This window comes from Eupeodes corollae, chromosome 1 (assembly GCF_945859685.1).
Source record: "Eupeodes corollae chromosome 1, idEupCoro1.1, whole genome shotgun sequence".
NCBI classification, from domain to species: domain Eukaryota; kingdom Metazoa; phylum Arthropoda; class Insecta; order Diptera; family Syrphidae; genus Eupeodes; species Eupeodes corollae.
The window spans coordinates 130,987,802-131,012,062 of record NC_079147.1 but is presented as its reverse complement, the minus strand read 5'-3'; the positions used below and the strand labels follow the sequence as shown (position 1 = coordinate 131,012,062).

Here is a 24,261-nt window from a genome sequence, read left to right as displayed (position 1 = left end):
TATAATTGGTGTAAAAAACACAAAAATTTCCTTAGTCAATTTGCATATTTAATTTTGTTCGTATTTTCAAAATTCAATATCTCGAAAATTGGTCATTATTTTTGTAAGAAAATGTATGTATATTAATAATTTTTAAAAATGTAACTGCCTTTTAGAAATGTTTTAAAATCAAAATTGAAAAATTATATGTAAAATAATTATAAAAAAACGCTCTAACGATTTAAAAAAAAAAATTGTTCACAGAGAAGTTTTTAAGTTTCAAAAAATAAGTACTATTTTTAAACAGAGTCCTTGAATACTGCCGCAAGAGTCGTTTGTGTAAGTGTCTGCTCTATTCATAAACAACATATATGTTGGATAATTATAATTATGACTATCACATTTTTGTTATGACAGCTTTTTGGCTATCAACCGGACTATCACCTTACATATATCCAATTTGTTTATTTTTATCGTCATCTATCGAAAATCACCACAGCCTATTCAATTCAGCTAGTGCTTGAAAAAAAACATTTTTACTTGCTCAAAAATCATTTTTAATTTAAAAAAAAAAACACATTTTTAATTTGTAGGCAAAGCAACGCACTGAGTTGTTAGAACGAGAAGTTTCCGAAGCTGAAAAATCAGAAAAGTGTGTAATACAACTAGACTGCTGGCTTACAAGGGTAGATGAAATCTTAAGTGAACATTTAGAGAATGATGTCACAGTAGAAGACTTACCAGAAGATTTTCAGGTATATTATACATGCACATTGACGAGCAAGAGTGGTTAAATGCTTGCACTCATCTTAAATTAGCTATTGTAAGTAAAATGTATTGTTTTTACTAATTATGTATATAATAATAATTATTATTATAATAATTATTATAGAGTTATGAAATATTATAAAAAGTAATACGTACTAATCACTTCTGAAAAAAAACCTTTCAAAAATTCATAGTTTCCAAAATGTCTGCCCGATTTTGATATATGAAACTCAATGAATTTGGCAATAAAAAGCATTGTCGGAAATAGCTTTCAAGTACAATAACCAAAACAAATGTTGTATTTAATTAAAAAACTACGCCCCTAATTATATTGTTTGTTTCAAAAAGATAATACAATTCTCTTTTTTTTTTAAACTATGTCATTATGTCATATTTCCAAATTAAAATTAGTTATAACTTAAAAGTCTAAAAAACATAGTTTTATTTTGCTTAAAAAACTTTATGTTTTCGAGGTCTACGAAACAAACTATGGTAGTGCGCTTCAAAAGTTAATCAGATAATAATAAATAATATGAAGAAAACAAAAAAAAAAAAAAAACATTTTACTTACAATCACATATTTAAGATAAATTTGTAGATATTTTAGCTACTTTTGCTTATATTATATATAAAAAGAGTTTTCTAATATGACGCTTGGGCACCTTTTTTACTTTTTGAGCTTTTTTCTTTTGATATTTGACAAGTAAAAACCATTACACCATTACTAAAAGTAAAACGATACAATTTTCAACGACGCATGAAACTTTTAAAAATCACTAAAAAAAATTTACAAGAAAAGTTTCTTGAACGTGATATTACTCGAAAAGGTGATTTAAATTGGCTATCGAGATTATTGACTTTGTGTTTTTGGGACCGCGTGAAAAACAAATGAATTAACCCCTTAAGGGAATTCGTGAGTGTTCGAAATGGTCATCCAAAATTGTATGAATACAGTAAGCTGATGAAAACTTATCCGTGGCAGCATACCTTTCTTTTTACAATGAAATTAACATCTTTTGATTTCTCTTCAAAAATAATAATTTCTTCAAATATCAAAATAAAACATCTTATTGGAAAACCCTTTATAATTTTATGTTTAAAAGCCTTTTGTTATTTTATAAAAATAAATAATAATTTCAAATTTAAAGCGTCTCGTAAAGGAATTTGAAAAAAACGAAAAGAACTTCACAGAAGTCCGAGAGTTAATTATAACCCATACAAGAAATAAAAAAATAGAAGCAGCAAATCGTCTTCAGGACCAGCTAAATCTCCTCGAGGTGATACTAATAATAATCCAAAACCATAAATATAACTTAATTAAATATTTCTTTTAATTGAAGGCCCGCTTCAAAGCATGTCAGATAAAACTGAAAAAGTGCACAGCTCCACAGCCAGCTTATGAACATCGTTTGAGTCGAGCAGTTGCTGAATTGCGCAATGTTGAACGTTCGACGTTAGTATTGGATGTCGTTACTGCCGGTCCGTCAACGGTTCAATCACAATATCAAAACTGCTTGGTAATAGTTATTAATTATTAGTTTAAACAATTAAAAAACAAATATTTTATATTTATTAGAAAATATATCGCACCCTTTCTGAAATAAAAGGGGAAATTGAGCATACAATCAAAACTGGCCGCAAAGTTTGCGAAGACAAGTTCACTAAATCTCCAAAACAACTCACGCAAAGGATTGATGCTCTCAAACATCTATACAATGCTCTCGGAGAAAATGTCACACAATCTAAACTTTTTCTTGAAGGGCTTTTAAAATTAACTCGCCAACTTAATGATTGTTTTAAAATTGCGACTGACACTTTACGAAATATTGAATCAATACAAGAACCAATGGAGAGGAAAAAGAAATTCCAATATTTGGAAGAAATTTTGCTTAAATGTGACGATATTTATAACGAATACAAGAAATCATGTGACCAAATATATCTTGAGGATGTAAGGCATAAGATTGATGACCTAAAAGAAGAATACTTTAAACTATCTAACAATGATATCATGAGTACGCTTTCAGAAATGAAATCAACTTTACATAATCTTGACAATATTTCTGTTGAAACATTAAAGTAATGTTTGTTTGTATTTAATTTAAGAGTCCATTTAAAAAAGTTTAATTTTAGGAAAATGCGAAAAGACTTGAAAGAAATGAATGTATCCAATTCCGAAATCGAAGTATTACATCGACAAGTGACTAGTATCATTGCAGTAAGTTATTTTTTATTATTTAAACATACGTAGGAACTATTCTTGTATATATCATTTTGCTTACCACCATTTTAGTGTTCGTGTATATTTGTTTTTAGAAAGCATATGTATGTACAATTATATGTACATAGACTGAAATAAGTTTTGTTACTAAATATATCATTTATTTATGGTTTGAAAGAACACCATTAAATCTTTTATCTTAAAATATTATGTTGGCATCTTATTCGTCAATTACGTATGTAATTTAGTGCATTCCTATTATTTTTAAAAATTGAAATAAATTCAGAAATGTGTTATAATTATTGTTATAATTATTATAATTATGACGAAAAAGGCATACAGTTTCTTCATTCTTCTTTTAAACTATTCGCAGTATTATGCAAAGCAAAGTATTTTGGCCCTAACCCCGCTTGCGTTTCATAAAGTATTTTGTTATTACCGATCCACTGCGTTATTGTGTACACAATTTCGCAGAAGTATTCGAGAAAGAAATCTCCTTTAGGAGCAGTTCTAAATCACCGGCAGCTTTTCCGTTTTTGACTTTTCAATTACATTCTTTGCTTCGAAAAGTGTAAATGAAGCATCTTAAAATTCATCAAAACCGAAGCTGTGTACTATGAAGACGATAAAGATAGCTATACCATAAACAAGTAATTACAATATTCAAACATGATAAAGAAATCGAATTGGTCCTTTCGACGATAGTTTTTTCTGCGTTTTCAAAAAAGGTCGGAACTCTGATGATATGAAGCATCCTTGGGTCTTCATTTATGTACATACATTTATGATATGCTGGTTGTTTTCTGCCCTTTTACAAAGAAAATTCTGTGAACACTTAGAATTGAATTTCACTCTCCAGGCACAACGCTTCACGAATAAACTTGTACTCTCCATTTGGGTCACCATTGCAAGCATCCATTATTACTTTGCGTTAAAACTATCAGCATATCTAATATTTAGGCTCCCTACCCATCACATATTTCAATTTTTGATCTTTGAGTTATATTAATCATAGTTGATGCATTTCTGACAGTTGCAGTATAAAGATATGATTTGGATACTACAGTCATTGATTTTTAGCTTGAAAATATCCATCTTCGCTAATAAATCCTAAACTGTCATATTCATAACATACAATAGGTAAACAATTAAAGAAATGTTTGTGTTTTGGAGCTTTAATTTTGTTTCTATGTTCAAAATATCTTCCACCAAAAAACTAACTTGTATATTATTCCAACTAAAATGTTATAATCATTTTGTATTCAGCCAATCAAAATGAGTTGACTTACATAGTCACTTCAATAGTGAATACGCCCATTAACGTTTAACAACAAAATATCAACATTAAGTGCGGTGAATCCCATTTATGTTTTTGGTGGAGGAAAAATTATTTGAAATTTTCTACGAGTTTTTTCTCGTATTTAACTGAGTGAGATTTCAGGAAGATTTCACTATTTCTGAGTTGAGGTTAACTTTTAAGAGGAAGGAGTTTGGCTGTTTTGATGATACATATGTATATTCATTTTCGCCGATTTTTAAATAAAATTTGTAAATTTTTTTGAGTGTTCAGTTTAATTAACAAAGATTTTATGTAAATATCTATGCATACAATTGTTTCTCTAGGTTTGATTTTTATTTTATGGAAAATACACGTTCAATTTTAATTTTACACTACAAAATTGTTGTTCATTACGGTCTATTTTTAACTTTTACCAACGAGCTAGTACGGGCCGTTTTTTCATAAAATTCTCATTTTTCTGCCATTATCTCAAAAATAATAGGATCCACAGTAACAATTGTATAAAATATTAGCTATTTTTTCGGAGACGAAATCAAATTCAAAAAGGTTTTATTCAGAAAATCTACTTATATTTCTAATTCCTTTTAAAAAGATATACTAAATATAATATGATGACTTATTTGTTGTACATTTGCTGAATTTTCCAGGAGTAAGTCTATTTATTATGAAATGTGAAAGAAAACTGAGCATAAATCAAGCGATATCTTTAAAAAAGATCAATTTCGGAAAAAGTATTAACAGATTGAAAACTACACGTCTAAAAAACAACCTTTATTACAAAATAATTAATTCTTAAGCTAGTTTTACTTTTACTAACTCGCTCATTTATTAATTAACCAACATCTTTGTTAGATTTTTACTATTGTAAAATATTGTTATTAAGAACTAATTTTTTTAAATTATAATTTAAAAAAAAAGTGTTAATAGAGGTTAAAACTAATTTTCTATTTTTTTAAATTAATGCTGTAAAAATATGGTTCTGTTTCATTTCATATAATTTTAAAATGTATCTTCGGAAATACTAGCGGCTTGAACTTGAAAATCAATGTTTTTCAAAATTTAAATTGGAGTTCTGAAATTCACTTTATTCGATATCGAGATTATTTTTTTTTTTTTCAAACATAAAACGAAGTGAAATTCATTTTAATTTTTGCAATTTTCGAGTGAATTGTATTCAGTCAGATTAAGTTGATGTGATTTCAATTCGACAAAAGAAAATTTCTTAAAAACAGTAGTAGTTTTGCTTAAAGGAAACAAAACTTCACTCTTGTATAAGGACTTGATTTGTGAGAAGTTGCAGCTCTACTTTGTATTGGAGGAACGGACAAATCATTTAAAATTATTTTTCATTAAATGTTTTCTCTACAAAAAAAAAATGTTTTTTAAAAATACTTTATACTTGCTCAAACTAGACTTCGACACCAGATTTGTCTTTCCCCAACCGATATTTGGAATCTGTTTATCGCAAAGAACCGCAAATCTGCAAATATCAACAAAATGCAAATAAAAAACAATTATGTTTTATATGTATAAAACAAAAAAAATTAAGAACACAATGAACAAAGCTTTTTATTGACTGATGATAAGTTAGTTGTTAAAAATCGATCGAATGATAGTACGCTAAAACAATTTCACTCGATTTTCAAAATTAAGATTTAGTTTAAATTTTATCTACTTTTGGGAACCTTTTAGCTTTAGAACTTGGTTGTTCAAAATTTGTATGTGTTATAGGTCGAAGAGCGTTACCCTATTTAGGTAAATCAAATAATAAATTATGCAAAGCATCTTCAATCATTAAATCATAACCTTTTTCCCTTCACTCGTTCCAGAATTATAGTGATTTAAATTTTTTTTTGCACATATTGTGTCTTTTGGGGTGAAGAAACCCATTTTCTTTTAGTAATAAAGTGCTTATAATTCTATGTTTTTGAGTTATTTTAAACTCATCCAAAGTGTATCATCAATAAAACACCGCCACTGTCTTTGAATGTAAACGTTTGTATAATGTATTGGTAAAATATATGTGGTTTATTTGTTTTAATACTTTTATTGTGTTTAACTATTTTTGTAGTTCTAGTATCTATTTAACAATCACACAATCGAAATTATTTCTGGTGTTAATATAATCTACACAGAATGGTATGAGGTAAGGTTTAATTAAATTGGTTTATTCGGAAAACACAAGCTATCAAAAAAATATAAAACGTTTATAATGGATGTGGGGCTTTTACTGATTGGCAATTTTTTTCCTAATAAACATATCACGCTTTATTTGTGCACATGTCATTGTATTATAAATGCACTTTTTGTGCTAGTTTCAAAGCAATTTCATATCATTAAGCTTATTACTTGTCATCTGACTACATACATTATGGGATACTTAGTTAAGATCTGATTTTGCTTCAGGATGCCCTCACAAGGCCTAACCGATTACTTGATGACTCTCAGATTAACGAAAATGAAACCGAAATTGTTATTGTCAGCGATACTGTTCGTCAGAGACGTGCGCGAACTCAATCCACAACTAATATCCCAATGAATCAAGAAACATCACAAGAAATCAATGAAAACACTGATATGAAAATTCTTCCAGATCTTTTGCCATCACAAACATTTAGATTAGCCGAATTAAGTTCTTTATTTTCTGAAATATCCAAGAACCGTAAAAATAAACTCCAAAATGAAGACCAAATTGAAGATAGGTCTAACAAATCTGAACCAATATCGGTAGCCGTTGTAGAAGTTACTGAAAAGGGTAACCATAAAATGTCTGTCCAAAACATTGATATTGCTTATGATATAAATGAACCAAGAGTCGTAGAAATTGTCGACCAGGTTAATATTGTTGAAACAGTTGATCTTTTTGTCCCTGAATTTGTGGAAATGGTTCAAATTGTTGATCTTTCTGAAGACTCTGATTCTTCCATTCGTGTTGAAGACGAGGAAAACAAATGTATTGAAGAACAAAGTTTAGAAATGCGAACTAATCGAACATTGCCAATTATAAAAGTCGAAAAACAAAGAATTTCTTTCGAAGAAAAACGTAAACGAATTGAAAGTGAAAGAGACATTTTAAGGGATTCGGAAGAGGAAACCGAAGACGGTTCGATTATATCAAGAAAACAAAAAAAGAATCGTCAATTTCAAAACAAACGGGAATTCTTTGATTTGTATGAGAATGATAATTCCAGTAAATTTAATGAAAAAGATCTACCTTTGGAACAAGATACACTTGTGTTTTTCGAAGATGAAGATATACCAAGATCTTTCGAAATGAAACCAGTTATTGATTCGTATAGTCTTATGGTAATGCATAGATCTATTTTAATTGATAAAACATGTGTTTTTCCAAATATTCAGTTCTTTGTAAAACAAATTTTTTATTTTTTAGAATCGTATTAAAACACCACCTACAAAAAATCCAAATGAAATTCTAAGTAAAATGCTCCCATCGACAACGGAAGAAAATAAACTTGATGGACAATTTAGATTCCCTAGTAATGAAAACCTGATGCTGCCCAAATATGGTAACTCAAATTCCTTGGATCAAAGGGTTCAAGCATTTGATAAAACAGCTAAATATATGATTAAAAAGCTGGAAATGACGAAGCAAAAAATATATGCATGCTCTGGTGGTGACATGTAAGTAAATTGAATGGTGTACACACAATATAATAGAAAAGTTACACGAATGTTTCTGTACTTCAGTGTTGCACTGAAACTGAAAAACCGAACAAATATTTATAACACCTTCACTGTCCCAACATAGTCTGATTTAAGTCATCTATGCGTCCATTATTATTTTTTGTTCGTGTTTGATTAGAAAATATTTATTTCGTTTTGTACCTCCTAAGTACATGTATCTGTTTCGATGCATAAACAAATTTCAGATTCACTTTCACAGTAAAAATTTATTTAAAAACTTCTCCTCTTCCGGTGCTTTTTTGTGAAAAAAAAAAAATATTATTTAGTAGTCATGAAAATGGTTTGGTTTTTTATTTACCTAACGAACCAAACATTTACTGCTGTACTGACTTATGTTCATTTCATATTACATCAATAAGTTAAATGAATCAAATGTGATCCATTGTAAAGAATAATAACTTTCTAAATAATTATTTGTGGAAGTTGTATCCTTTATATAAATGATAATAGTGGTTTATTTGAAATATCGTTTTTATGTGCAACAGTGCAGGAAAAACAGTGTCGGCATTCTATTAAGGTAAACAAAAGCAAAATTGAATGAAAAATCTAAAATAATTGCTCGTCATTCCTGTCTAAATGGCGCTTAAAGCGCGATGTCATAGCGATAAAGCGACATCAATTAGGGTGTAAACATTATTTTGTACAAACAAAATTGCGATTGGCTTGTTATTTGGTTTGCAATAATAAATTGCATGACGCATATACAACAAGCTTGGTATAGGCCCTAAGTGCAAGAAATGTTCTTAAGAGAGATGATGGGCTCCAGTTCATTGGCCTCCATTTCCAGCCCTTAAACTCCCACATTTAAAAAAAACATAGCACGTCCACTACAATTTTAAACATTTTGATTCAAAAACAGTTATGACGCAAATGTTATCTCTAGGTGCAGAAGAAAAGAACTTAAATTTTCCACACAGTTTAGTTTCATAGTTGTTCAGCATTGCACTCTATTTGTCATCTATTTCTGAAACGGTTGAGTGTTTTAAAATATGGTTTGTGGTCCATACCCTACGACGCAGACTAGAGATCTTATGAGACTTTTAAAGCAATTTATATAAAATACCAAAAGGGTATAAAGACATTTCTAGATCACTAGCTTTCATTCCTTTTTTCGCCTTATTTTATTGGACTAACACGAGATGAATAGAGAATTCAAGTTGAAAAAATGTATCAAATGTGATATATCAAATTTGAAACATATGACAGTGAAGGTGATAATATTAAAGATGCAAGGAAAAAGGATGTGTTTATCGTAAAATTGTATACTAAATAATTTAATGTTAATAATTTTATAGTGCTATTGAAAATTTAAAAATGTCTATTGCTCCGGATGCAGCAGCATTGATTTCGCAAGGTGATTCCCTTGCGCTAGAAACTCACGTAAAAAAAGGAAATCTCTCTGATATCATGAGGACACAACAAATTTTAAGAGAACACTTTAAACAAGTACAAAGAGCGAAGTAAGTTAATTTACTTAATTATGCAGAGAATTCTAAATTATTCTTTATTAAAAAGGCCAATAAATTCACGAGAAGAATCTGAGGATAAACAAGATTTAGAAAACAACGAGATAACCGATCTTAATAACTCGTCACGGAGTATGAAAGATATCGACATTAAGGAGTTGGTACACAAAGGGTTAAAAAGAACAAGTGATTTGATGGACAAACCATTTGATCGGTCGTCATTGGAAGATTTGGAAAAAAGATCTTTGGAAATAAATGTAAGTTTCAATACTTGGTAAGCCCCAGAATAATTGTCCAAATTCCATATCAATGTTACATTTTTTCTTTTAAATTAAATTAAAGATACACACATTTTTTAATTAAGCAATTCAATTGCTTGAAAGCTTTGTGTTCCAACCGTTTTGAATAAGCGAATCACGAACTTAAAGTGTCTAAAAGAAACTACTACACTTGTGTGACATTCCACCACACTAGGCAACCACACGTACACAAAAATCAAAAACTTATGATTTTTCTTGCTCGTTATGCTGACCAACCGTTTAAAGGGCTTTTAATTTTATTCGTTCGGTTTTTAAACCATGTTAACCATCCGGCACAAAATAAACACAACACAAAATACAGTGCACCGACACCGATAATTACACTGAAATTCCGTCTATGGACGACTTAAAATGCAAACTAAGATCAGATTTATACTATATTTGTGCACTTCTAAAACGTGGTGTTACGAAAAAATACTATTTAAAGCTTTGCTTTCAAATTTTAAAAACATTTAGGTATTAAGAAGCAACTTTTTTAGTTTTATATAAAGATAATTTTGGTATAAAGAACATTCCACGAACACGATATTTTTAGGGAAAATTAGGACGAATAATATTTGATAAACATTATAAATAGTGTATTTGTAAAGATTTACTAATGCTACAAACAAATGAAGTACAAATTGTCGCATGTAATTAGTCTTCGTGTTTGCTTCATTGTATTTTATCAATTTAACGTTGTATACACATATATGTATAACATTAAAAATATACTTAACCAAACTGTAAATAAAACTATAAATTCAATTTGAAAGCATTATAATTTGTAAATCACTATAAACAAAAAAACTTACAAATTCATCTCATTTTTTTTGTTTTTAATTAATTTTCATGATTTTTACTTATGCCTGCTCTTATGATATAAACCGTGACTTATTACTTGTTAGTATAATTGATTCTGAAAGTTTCCATATAAATGTGTTTAGACGTGACAGGTCTCTAATCCAAAAAAGAGGCTGGGATGCGACCCACACTGATAACTTCCCATAGCTTTTCGTGTTTCGTTAAAAAAAGTTGTAAGTTGAATTATTCTTCAAAATTTTAAAATTACCAACAATATTTTGCAATGAAAAAGTTTAATTTTAAAATCTATTTTTGTTAACGAGATTTTTTGTCGAAAACCAATTTTTACCAATTGTAGTAGCATTTCTTAAAAGTTTTTATTTTTATATAAACAAATACAAATTGGATGTATGATTTTTGAAGATAATATCTTCTACATTCACGGGATATTAAGAACCTAACATCAATTTTTACCAATTTTGCGTACTATTTTTTTGTAGATTTTATTAACTTCCCATAGGAAGTTATTGTACTGGGTCCGATTTGTCAAATTCAAAAAATTTTGACATTTCTCGACGTTTCAAGGACCCTAGAGTCGAAATAAAAGATTTTTAGAAAGATGTCTGTGCGTGTGAGTGTACGTACGTTCGTTCTTCCGTACGTCCGTACGCTCGCGACCATAGCAGTTTAAAAAAAACGTGAAAAATTTGGTTAACCCTAAATATCTCATGAACCAATGACGCTAGAGACTTGAATTAAATTTTATATTATATATTGTAACGTAATACAAAACAAGTATATTTTTGGAAAAATAAATCCACTTAACGGTTTTTTTTATAAATCAAAAAAAAAAAACTTTAAAAAAAAAATTTGTCACATCGAAAATTTTACGACTAAAATATAATTTCATCTCCAAAACAATTTTGTGCAACGAAGAATAATGTTTTTGACATCTGATAAAATTTTGCTAAAAATCTAATTGACAGTTTTTTTTATAAAAAATAAAAACCTAAAAAAAAACATTACTCAAAGTTGGGAAAAATTGAATTTCGACTCAAAAATCTTTTCAAAAACTTGAGACTTATTCTTCAAACCTAATTTATCCTATAAGAAATTTTGTTTTAAACATTCTGAAGAATATTGAAAAAAATCGAATTGACAGTTTTTTTTTTACAAAAAATAAAAACCTAAAAAAAAATTAATAAAAGTTGGTAAAAATTGATTTTCGACTCAAATATCTTTCCAAAACTTTGAGATATTGGCTTTAATTTACTTTTTTCTTTCAAAAAATATTGTTGTCATTCAGTAAAATTTTGAAAAAAATCGAATTGAAAATTCAAAAGTCAAAGTTTTCTTAGTTTTCAAGATTTAATAAACTTTTGATTAATCCTAAAACGATTTTTATTGCTAATTGAATAAAAAACTTACAAATACAAAATTATAAAAATAATTGTCATATGTGCTGGTCATATTTATATTAAAAAAAACATGGTTTATGTGACACTAATTTTCGTATTTTAATAAAAAGAAAGTTTTTGTAACAACTATTTAAACTATATTATTTTAAGAGTTGTAAATTTTGTTTGATTTTCCAGTCATTAGGACAAATTTAATGAAATGAAAACAGTTGAAGTCAAGATAATTGAAATTTTTCAGAAATAAATTTTATAGGAAATAAATTTTATAGGAAATAAAAAAAGTTGAAGTTAAGTTAAGATAACTAAAATTTTTCAGTATTAACTCTGCTCATGGAGCCGACAACCATATGAGTATTTGTGGGGATTTGCACTGTTCAGAAGTTTAAATTTTTCGTAATGGTTTTAGTTTTACTTCTTTTGTTAATTTCTTGTTGCTGTAACATGTTATTTAATATTATTTCTTGTTTGCAATGCTTAAAGGGCTCAGTGCAGTTGATTTGTATCGCAATTCTTTGTACACTTTACAAATAAATACTTACAATGAGAACACGGTACAACTTTAGTTTTTAAAGCATTACACATTTGAGTTTAATGTTACGTTACAACTACTTTGTAAGTTTTATCTATACTGTGTCCAGGCAAATGGTATGGATTTATTTGAACTTTATTACTCTATGACTAATATTTCTGTCTCTGATTTCTGCTTTCTTTAAAGCATAATTCTTTCTACATACGTGTTTAATTAAAATAATTGTCTCTTTAACTTGAACTTTTTTAAACAGAAATTAGAGTGCGTACACACTTCCGCCCTATTTTCTAAATATAAAAACGCATTTATTTCTTCACAGTATCATTAGAGATGAAAATGTCATGAGTTGTAAACAAACCAAAAAAGTTCTAAAATACTATACAGTAATTCTATTTTTAACTTTTCAATAGCATGTGTATCAGTGTTGTGTTTTGAAAGCATACAAAAATTAATGTTTTTTCATATTCGTACTACCTTCATCAAAATAAGTTTCGACGAATTCTGAACAGTTTTCCATTATTAAGAAATTAAGTAATAATAATTTGTTAGAGTAAAATAGTAAAATTAAATGATCATTTTTCTTTTTCTAGGATCGTCGTGATGACTTGAAATTTGTAAAAAATACATTAGAAAACGTTCAACAACCAACCAATTCCACACGAAGATTTATGGCGCAGGTAGAAAAGGTAAATAATTTATATATCTACTTATTATTTATATCTACCAAATGAAAATTTCATTTAGACAAAAGCAAGCCTGATGGATCATGCAAATAGTGTTGAAGACTCACTAACTTTGCTTAAAATTGGGTCAGATGATAGAAAGAACGAATTAAATGCCAGTGAAAATAAAGGTAAGTTAGTCTTAAAAAAAACAGGTTAGGTCATTGATTGAAAATTCGGGTATGTATATGAGTGGACGGGTTAAAGAGGAATAATTAACGTTTTTCATTTTATTTGAATGTAGGAAGTTTCAAATTATAATTTTTTAATTAAAAAAGACAATATTATTTTTTATCCGTCATATGCTTTTGCTACTATAGTCTGAATTGTATTTTATTTAAATACAAGTTCTTTTGAAGTAAATTGATAAACACGTTTGGTCTTCAGCTCCAACTATAATTCAGTAATTGAAATTCAGCTTTAAAATTGATATAATGAAGTATTTATGAAACCATTTATAGATTCAAATAGTGTATTTTTAAAGTTATCTTAAATAATTGAAACGTTGATCTTTTTTCTTAGAATTACGATATCTCTGGAGCATCTTATAGTATACACTGGCCTAGTGAAGGGGTTCCTTCAGAATGAAATGCCTTACAAAATTTTTGATTACGATTTGTCCTTAACTCTCAGCAATGGGGTAGTACGGACCGCTAAACCTTTTTTTTTTATAAATTTCTCATTTTTCTGCCAATATTCGGAACCTAATGTACTTGTGGTACTTACATTGCCTAACCACTTAAAATAAATATTGTTTAACCAAGATATGATTTATTACTTGTGTTTTACATATTTTTTTAATTTCAGATAATCTTAATTACACGCTCGGTTTAGCAGGAGGATTTGATCAGTCTATTCTTCAAATATCTGATTGGCTCATATTAGAACAGAATATCGTAAAAATGCAAAGTGTAAATGTGGATGACATTGATGCAATTCGAGCAGCTATCGAGAAAGAAAATGTAACATAAATTACTTTGATGTTCTTGTATTGAGTAATACGATATCTTTAATTTTAGAAAGTCTTACGAGAACTTGATATGAAAAAGCCGCAGTTGAACGAGTTGGTACATACAGCAGACATTCTTAAAGGTGAACTAAAGCGCCAGCAATTACAGGAAAAAGGTAAAGATACAAAACATAAACAGTAAAATAGTATGTGATGAGGATCACATATTCAGACAATCTTCCCTGTTAAAAACTAGTCTTTTAAACTTCACTTGAGCAACGCCAATAAGAACATAAATTTCGCCAAACAAATTACCTATTCTAAAACAGTGGGCAGGATGGACCTAATTTGATCTTTCTTTTCTACTTCTTCTAGATAAAACGAATTTGAATTTTGCAGATTTTGTTTAATGATACTATGATTATCACGCAAAAAGTCTTAAGTTTTATTTTAACTGTAAAAGTATTGAACTACCAATAGCTCTTGAAGGCTTTCAGATAACAGGATCCTTCTTTGATTGTTTCTAAAAAGCGTCTTAACTCAGCTGAAGGACCTCCCTACTTCATTAGAAATGAGTAGACTCCATTTAATTATTTTGGGAAGTCTGGAGTTGACGTCGCCAATAATTACAAAATGTATTTGTTCCAAGTATTTTCAGTTCCTGATTTTAGTTGAAAACAGTAGAAAATTTGTTCAATACTTAAATACTTAAATTGGTATACTTTAAAAAAAAGGAGTTCTTAGTTAACGTATTTACATTTTGTATCCTAACAAACTAATTTGCATAATAGGTAGCCAAGTAACCCGGTGTACACGTGTGGAATGGAAATTTGTATGCAGGTGCAAATTTTACTCCGATTTTATTATGATTTAAAAAAAAACTCAGGTGCTTTCTCCTTAAAAATAGCAAAGCGGAATGGAGGAACATTTTCATCATGTTTGAAGGGAAGGCACCAATTTTCACGTAGTTACTTCGTATGTTTTGACATACCCTATGCACACCATGAGCAACGCAAGTCAAATGTTTAATTTTTGGATCCAAAGTCTTCAGTTAATTACCCCTTTTTTTTATTTTAAGTTTAGCATCATACAAATAAAAGAACTTTCTGTCTTTGAAGTTCTCCCGCTCGCCACTTCATCGAAAAGCTGATCAATGTTAATTGAATCCATTTTTTTAGAACTTCTTACGTTAGGATGTATCCTAGACCACTTCCTCGTAAATACCCGAAAGTTACATTTGTAACACCGTGTCCGGCTCTTACGATGAACTTTTAATGAAGATATTCGAAGAAATTTTTTTTTAAATCACTATAAAATTAGTTTTTTTAGTATCAGAAATAGTTTAATTTTAAAATTATGGCATTTTCTTCAAAACCATCGCTTTGATGCTTTCCGGTTTGTATGTGTTGTTCAATGAAATATTTGTTTCTTGGTTTACTTTTACTCCACACAAATTGCATAACAAAATTTGTCCGTTCGATGAAAAATATTCTGTTCAAAATGTTGACACGTTCGATTGTGGAAGAAAGGTTTGTGGTCTTGTAGTTCAAGGAATTGCAAGATCGATTTTTTTTAGAGAAATGCAAAAATGCTATCATTAATGAGAGGAATGAGAAACAAAATAATGGGTTCAGTGCGAGCATAGTTGTTTTCTAATTAGATGACAAAAATTTTATACTTTTATGATTTTTAAAGACCATTTTCTAATTACAAGGTGCTTAAAAAAACAAACAAAATTGTCAAACATAAAAAAAATTCATGCGTTTAAGCTTAAATGTGTGGAAATAGACAAACTATAGGATGTTTTTAAAGGTTTAGTTATTTCTAGAGAAGAAATATTGCATCCCAAGTGGTACTTATATATTCTCATACAGCACAAATTAGCAGCAGTCAACTTTTTGGTCTATCGTTTATTGTTTGATAGACTTATCAATACAACTACAAACAAAACGCACCTTCAATAAATGCCGACATTCGACAAAAAGGAAAAATACAATTTGTTAGCATTTATTTATTTCATTTGTATGTATTCTAATTCTTTCGTTAATTAATTCTTGTATACATTAAGCCATATTGTCTTGTAAAATAAATTTGTAAATAATTATAAATTTTAAATTTTAAATTTTATTTTTTTTTTTTTAAGATGAAATTTAACAGAAAAATTACATATACAATTTTTAAAGTGATTTTAATGTATTTAAAATTACACTGGTCGACCAAATTACTTTTTTTTCTGCCCCACAAACAAAAAAATACTTACATATTTGAGGGATTACGATGTCTGAAATTCGAATCTCGTCTTTAATTTTTTCTAATTGCTAAAAAGAACAAAAACCGGGCTTTTTACGGCTAAGTTAAAACTCGAAATATCTGTTAACAATAAATTGTATGATGATGATGATGAATTTTTCTCTTCTAGATACAATTTCCTACTACCCGTGGCATGATGGTTAGTGCGATGGACTGTCATGCAAGAGGTCTTGGGTTCGATCCTTGCCTCTGCCATCTAAAGTCTTTTTCACGGGTACTGCCTCTTGCGAGAAATTGACAAATTCTCCAAGAGTAATTCTTGTCCTGAAAAAGTACTTTCTCAAATTAACCATTCTGATTCGGGCTAAAACTGTAGGGTCCCTCCATTCCTGACAACAGTACTCGCACACAGGAATGGTTGAGAGTTGAAGTCACTAGGTTCTGGTTCTCAACGAACTGTTACGCCACCCAATTTATTTATTTAGATACAATTTCCTTACTTTCTGGAAATGCTCATTAGTTATGATTTTAAGTTTTTGCTTGGCTCTATATGAAGTATTAAGCAATCCTTGAATTTAATATTTTCATAGTTTTGAAAAATACGTTTTGGAGTTTTTTTTAGTGCCGATTACGAATCCTAACTTTAATTTGAAACTATTTGCTAAACTCAAAAAAAAAGAAATACCTCATTTCGACATTTATTTTATTTGTTGTAATATATTTCAAAAATTGTATATATTATAGTTATTCAGACAACAGATTTGTAACAAGAACAACATTCACTTTCAAACCGTTTTGGTTTTTTCTGTTCAAAACCGTTGGTATACATAGCTGTTTTAATTAATCTTTCAAATTTTTGTAAGACAGGGAAGCTCTAACAGATTATAAAGATTTTTCGCATGTCATATGATATTACAACTGATTTTTGAAGAAATGGATTATAGATTTGAAAAACCATCAGGGATTTTATTGAAAGAAAGCTACTACATACATTTAGATAGCCTCAAAAACCCTTGTACCTGTACCTGTTTTTGTTGAATTTTAAAATTAATATTAATATGTCCCTAAAAAAGGCGAATCCTATTCCCCCTCTAAATACCGTCCAATTGCACTTACGTCCCTTCTTTCCAAGGTCATGGCAACGCTTATAAATTTTCAGCTTAAAAAATATCTTTAAGAACCGAAGCTTCTTAATGACCGGCAGTATGGCTTTCGTTTCAATAGGTCCACGGGTGCTCTTTGGCATCAAGCTCTCTTATCGAAAATGCGTGCTTTTGGTATCGATGAATCTCTTCTTTGTTGGGTTAAAAATTACCTTTCGGACCGTTCAATTTAAGTAGTATTGGACGGGTTCAAATCTGATATTCACAAAATAAGCGATGGTGTGCCCCAAGGCTCCGTTTCGTCTTCGATAGTCTTCCTTATTTTTATAATTGATCTTTTGTCTGAAACTTCTAACCCTCAGCCAAACAAAAGACTTGTTTGTAACATTCTCTCTAAAAATAATTAACACTTAAAATATTATGGTCAAACCTAGATCAGTTAAAAAAACCAGAAAAGAAGTCGGCATATTCACTGCATGTATCACAAGAGAAGCATTAATAAGCAATAATTAATAAAAAATAAATAAAGCTGGTGGCATACAAAATCGAACAGAATCCGGCCCTAGTGACCTACAGATCTCAATCACACCGGAGTGCGAATAATGTCAGGGATAGAGGGGAACTTTAGTTTGTATGCCGAATCCAAATGGCTAATTTCAAAAAGCACTTTTCATGACAAAAATTACTCTTGGAGGACTTGTCAATTCCTCGCAAAAGAAAAAAACTTGAAACTTATATTTAAAAATGAAGATGAACTCTGATAATTTGACAGAATTTCGTTTAAATTTATTTAAGCTAATATTTGATAATTTTATTACTTGTGTGCTTTTCCAATGAGCTGACAACTCAACTAAGCTAATATTTGATAATTTTATTACTTGTGTGCTTTTCCAATGAGCTGACAACTCAACTTTTTTCAAATGTTCAATTTGTTTAAAGTCCTACAAAATATTGTGGCCACTAAGTATCAACTGAAGTACTACTTCTTTCAAAATAAAACTTAAAAAGTATCTTGCAAAGTTTTCAAAAAGAGGTAAATATGAAAAATTCAAATCTTACTTCTCATTTTGGTTTTTAACTTTGCTTTGGAAAAAAACAATTCTTGAATTCTTATTTATAAATAATTGTTACACTAAATAAAAACGTGGTTTTGTTTTTGTAAGCTTACTGGATTAATTTGTTGAATTATATGGAAATAGACATAAGCTGTAATATTTGGTAGTTATCTATTGCACGTGAAGATATACACAATGTTAGACTATAATCTAGGAACGAACCCCTTTCCCTCAGTTCTTATTTAATTCAGCTTCTTTTACAAAATAAAAACAAAAATATTTCTAGTATTTTTTATATATCTTCTTTAAAATTGAACATTTCTTTGGGTTCAAATTAGTTCTGGTCTGAATTTTGCTAATTTTTAACAATCTTGTTTTTGACAAATGTTCAATTGTATCACCCAACATTGTGTTTCCTTGACGCACATTTTAATAATTTGAAAAATACATTTGAACTAGATTAAAATGCGTCTGGAAAACAGAAGTCTGAAAGTATAACGTCTTGGACACAGATTTTTGTAATCAGGAGATTTTTTCTAAATTGTTGTATGTATCGTTCTTTTAGTTACATATCACAAGAAAAAAAGTTATAATGTTTTTAAATTCAAAACTGCTTTGAAACCTTATTAAAATGCGTCTTGCAAGCAGAAGGCTAAAAGTAAAACATCTTTTAAACATACTTTTGTAATCATGTGGTTATCATTTTGACCTCAACGTCAGAAAAAATTTTAATTTTTGATTCCCTCACCTTCGACCACAGCTGAGAAAAAATCTGTTCTTAATTTTGGTGTAATTGTGGGTGGACTTTTGGTAAGCACTCCACTAGCAAAATTTTCAACGCTTATAGAGGTGAGATTATAACACTATTAAAAGATTTCTTAAAATCGTTTAAATCTACTAATTTGTCGGTATTTATTATTATACATAAATATTATACTTTTGACATCTATGTAAGCAATTGTTCTTCTTAATATTTACCAAATCTTTTCTTCAATCTTTTCGAAATGCAAAAAAATGAATTGGCATTAAAAATTGTAGTTTCAATATAATGGCGTTTTTGATTTTTTTTTCTATTAATGTTATGTATGAGAGATTACCTTAATATTTTAACAAACACGGAAAATGCTTCTCCAAAGAATTTTGCAGGCCTGACATCGAAACTTGGCTTCATGTCAGGTCTTTAAAATATATGTACGTCATAAAACGTAAAAAAAAACAGCGAGTTAAATTCCCCTGAATAGTTCACAACATTATTTTCGTTATTGTTTGAATAAATAGATTTATATGTAGTCAATTCACCAGGTGACTTATTTTGAATGCACAACGTTTCTTGCAGCTTATAACTTCCACCGATTGCGTTCATTTCATAGACTAGCGTTGACCATGGTGATACAGGTAATGTTTGTCAAAAAATCACCTTACTATGAACTCATTGCATTGTTAAACAGCTTTTGGTTCTTTTGTAAATCTTTGAAACGATCCTTATGTATTAAACGAAATTGGTAGCGTACATCAATTGTTGAAAGTTATTTAAAAAAAACTGACAGTTGTTTTAAATAAGTTAAGATTTCTAAAATTGTGTGTTTGTTCCGAATGTCACGAGGCCCTAATAATAATTAATTTATAATTAATTAATAATAATAAATTAATAATAATTTGATTTTAATAAAGACAAACTTCAAACATTGTTCCGATTATAGTAATATTCAATTCCAATTTTATACAAATTAAATCAAACATAGTTGAACTCAATATTATTTATGTAAAACTTCATAGTGTATTTCAATCCTTTTTATTACATTTTAGTTATTTCTTTGTAACAGATTCGCAAATTAGAACACAGTTATAACATTTAATACAATATAATTAAAAATATTTTTTATATTTTTGAAATAAGTATTGAAATTAAATTGTTACTTCCTTGCATGCAGCTGTAAATCAGATCCTGAATTAAAAAATATCCCAACATTTGTAACAGTGTATACATGATATTTATTTACATTTTTTTTTTAATTTCAGGGTGGAAGTTTATTGTTTTGTTTTTAAATATTTTTATCTCTTCAATAGTATCCTATTTTATGTTTAACTGTTTTTAAGATATTCAAACGCTTACAATGTTGGCAGACTTTTTTGAAAATTTATAATATTTATATCGATTAGTTAGTAGTAACTAACTTATTTTTTAAAGTTACAATTCATACAAAACTTAAAACAATTTGTAAGTTACAATTTATACTAAACTTAAAACAGTTTTTCGGCTTTCTTTCCCCAAATTCAATACAAAATGGTTATGTGCTCTCAAATACCATTGCTTTTGCCACCCTTAATTTATAATGAATAGTATAGTAATTTTTCTCTTTCTAAAATACGATAAATTCATAAAAACTGTATGAATGAAAAAATGAAGGCAAAGACCGAAGGATTCAGCAGAACATAAGTATACCTGTACATTCTCTCACATTCTTACCCTAAATCTTATCTTCAAGTGTGTATTAAAGCTCCTGATGGAAATGCAAGTTGATGTTTCTGCTTTTGTTTGGTAAACTCCTATCAATCGCAAAATTTTAACACTGTTATTTGTCATGCGCCAAAATACAGGGGTGGCATAGAAAATAATTTCTTCTTGATTCTTGTTCAAGAGAAATGTGTTTCGAAAGCTCGAATTTTAAAGTCCTTTAGCTATGGAAAAGTCTCCCCTGCCAGAATAGAATTTCCGCTTTCTGGTGAAACGTTTGTGTGTGCAAGTGAGCTGCAGCGAAAAATGAAATTCTTTTTTCTGTAATAATCATTCGAATATTCGGCTGTGAATATTAAATATTAAAACATTACAGTGAATTTTCAATGAAAACTTATATTACATGACAAGGTAAGGTCTAGTTTACCAAAACTGTGAATTTAACTTATTTTAAATTTTAACCAAGTATATCAATTTTATCTCTCACTTTATTAATAAAGGATTTATCATGTGTTTAAAGAAAATGTGTCCATAACTTAAATTCGTGCAAAAACAACATAAACACTTTTTTCTGCCCAACCCTTTGAATTAAAACTAAAGAGTTGCAGTGAACGTACAAAATTAAAAAGTGTCCTCTTTTGTACATTTTAAACGCCGACCTACTATTTCATGATAACATTATTTTGAGAATTTTTCGGGATTTTTTTCAACCTAAACCTAAAAAAATTCTTAAGCTGCCAACCTCTTCGCCATAAATATACTATCGCATGCCCAAACTAGCAACACTTTCCGGTAAATAAGGTGAAAAGAAGAAAAAAACACATAAAGCTGCGGAGAAAAACCTAAAGAAATTTAATTTTCTTTTCTAGTAACTAGCCTTAAATCTATAAATATAATAAGCTGTATTATCCTTGAGAAATATTTAACAAAAATATACATATCGACGGTTATTTTTCTTTTACATTAAAATAAAAGTGCACAATTTTAAATTACACAAATTTAAATTAATATAATAAGCAAAAAAATATCAATCAAGTAACCATATAAAAAATAATGTTGCAAAGTAACTCGAACAGCCCTGAAGCGCATGAAATGGCTCCTGAAATTTCAAAACTAACTTCCGAGCTTGCAGCTCAAGCCGCTTTCAGAGCTCAACAGTTGCTTAAAAAGCAAGACTTCTCGGAGGAGACGAGAAAAGTTCCTGCAATACCAGCTCGCTCCTGTGATGTCGATCGGCTACCACCGGAAATCCCTCCGAAGCGAAAAAGTCTCAAACAATTACCGCCAGAACTACCTACATCGCTATCAAATCGTGCACCACCACCACCGCCACAAAAACCAATCACAAGCGCTAAGAATTCTCCATTGTCTAATTCAAAAGTAACTGGTACATCGACGACTACAATAATTCCAATGGAAAAGAGCACAAATCCTTTTGATTATCCAATGGACCCGACTTCCTCACTTTCGAATAACAGTAGTTTTGCACAATCGGATGATAGAACTCAAGCTACTACGGAAGCCAAAATTAAGGGACCAGTATCTATGCCGAAAATGAAACGACAATCACCCACCGAGGAATATGGCTCAGAAGACGCTCTTCGAGGAATCGAGAGTGGTCTTCGCAATATGGAACGTGCCATGCAAGAGCAAATGAACCTTCGGTCTTTGGAACCTGTTAATCCTCATTCTAATTTTCCCATTGATTTCAAGGCTTTTGGAAGTGGTTCGACAAACCGCCCAATATGTAATCTAAATCAAATTCGTGGTTATGAAAGAAACTTAGAACAGCTTAAATTAAACGAGAATAAAATTGGAGGGAGTGGTCATATAGCCACATCAGGATGTAATGAAGAAGTCAAACTACGTCAGAATTCTCATGTGGTTCCTGGACAAATGGATCAAAATCCTCGAGGAAATATTGAGCATCACATGAGATCTTTAGATCGTAATTTACCACTTGAGCTTCAATACAGTCGCTTTCGCAATCAACAACAGCAACAATACCAAATCGTACTGCCAAACGCTGTAAATAATGTATCACAAGGTCCAATGCCTTTAAGCAATGAATTTCGAGAACATATTCGACAACAACTTATGGGAGGTGGTGTGGGTGGTAATCAAATAGTTCCTCATACAGGAAACACCCCAGTATCACCTGCAGCAGCCGCTCTTTTACAGCACCAAGCACAATCAAGACAAGCAGCTGCTGCGAGCAATCCCCCAAATGGTTTGTCTAGAGAAGAACTCCGTTTAAGACGAAGATCATCACATGACGAAACCCAAATGCCACAGGGAGCTCCAGGAATGCCGGGTAAATTGTTATTAGTTATTTATATACTTCATATAAAATAATAAAATAAAATAGCAAATTCAACATTACACATTTTGTTGATCCAAAATTTTCCCAAATAAATTGGGTAACAATCGATAACCATTAAAGTGATTAACTTAATCACAATATTTATTACCACATGTTTGTTAAATGTCGAGAACATAGGGAGAGAGATTTATTATCATTTAAATCATATTACAATTATGTTTATAATTTGCCACAATTAATGCGCAGAGTTCTGCAAGAACAAGTCTGGAAGGCCAATTTCAAATCATGATATAAGTTTTTTATTATATGTATTTTCGTGAGATTTGTACTGAAACGAATAGAACTACAAATGTTTGCATATCACATTATGTTTTTCATTTATAGACCTCTAAAATTGCATGTTTTTGGACTTTTTAAACTTTTAAAATAAGTTTCACTCACAACTTTTTTGTTAATAGTTGTGAGTATTAAAAATAAAAAATAGTCATAACTAGGCTAAATTTTGAAATTTTATTTTTGAAGTTTTGAATTATGTTAATATTTTGGTACGATCAGATGTTGAGTAGGACTACTTATTAAAAATCTTTATGGTTCTCAGTAATAAGTCCGTAGTCTTTATAAACAATTTATAAAGTTCTTAATTGTTTTACTTTGAATCAAATGAAAATTCTAAAAACGTATTTCTAAAACAGAACAATTTTAGAAAACTTAATTATAAAAAAAAAAAAAAAAAACAAAGTATAAAAACATTCAAGTTAATATAGAATGTTTCTTCAACACCCCTTCTCATTCTATATTGTTGACAAGTCCAATGTTCATTCGAAATGTTGTAAATTTGTTTGTGGACAAAGGTTTCGTTAATAAATCTGCAAGCATATTATCTGTTGGACAATATTCACACTTGATAATTTTCTT

The 24,261-nt window shown here is 29.4% G+C and overlaps 1 protein-coding gene and 1 long non-coding RNA gene across 10 annotated transcripts in view; one reads left to right on the top strand and one right to left on the bottom strand.

The window, feature by feature from the left end:
* LOC129954168 (uncharacterized) overlaps positions 1-12,763 on the bottom strand; it is a 31,084-nt gene extending 18,321 nt beyond the window's left edge. Inside the window, exons 1-2 of the long non-coding RNA XR_008782652.1 lie at positions 12,500-12,763; positions 5,668-5,748 (exon numbers count right to left, since the gene is read on the bottom strand). This is a non-coding gene — a long non-coding RNA (uncharacterized LOC129954168). The remainder of the gene's footprint in view (positions 1-5,667; positions 5,749-12,499) is intronic.
* The window catches only part of LOC129954166 (dystrophin, isoforms A/C/F/G/H), a 114,739-nt gene that overhangs the window by 27,695 nt on the left and 62,783 nt on the right, over positions 1-24,261 (top strand). For 6 of the 9 annotated variants that reach the window (XM_056067889.1, XM_056067891.1, XM_056067894.1 and 3 more), the window contains exons 5-17: positions 573-734; positions 1,896-2,024; positions 2,088-2,264; positions 2,324-2,826; positions 2,881-2,965; positions 6,675-7,574; positions 7,660-7,910; positions 9,269-9,433; positions 9,489-9,696; positions 13,080-13,175; positions 13,234-13,342; positions 14,019-14,173; positions 14,231-14,336. In XM_056067889.1, the coding sequence (XP_055923864.1) occupies positions 573-734; positions 1,896-2,024; positions 2,088-2,264; positions 2,324-2,826; positions 2,881-2,965; positions 6,675-7,574; positions 7,660-7,910; positions 9,269-9,433; positions 9,489-9,696; positions 13,080-13,175; positions 13,234-13,342; positions 14,019-14,173; positions 14,231-14,336 (3,046 nt within the window). The remainder of the gene's footprint in view (positions 1-572; positions 735-1,895; positions 2,025-2,087; positions 2,265-2,323; positions 2,827-2,880; positions 2,966-6,674; positions 7,575-7,659; positions 7,911-9,268; positions 9,434-9,488; positions 9,697-13,079; positions 13,176-13,233; positions 13,343-14,018; positions 14,174-14,230; positions 14,337-24,261) is intronic. The other 3 variants (XM_056067897.1, XM_056067895.1, XM_056067896.1) reach the window with 2 other exon arrangements.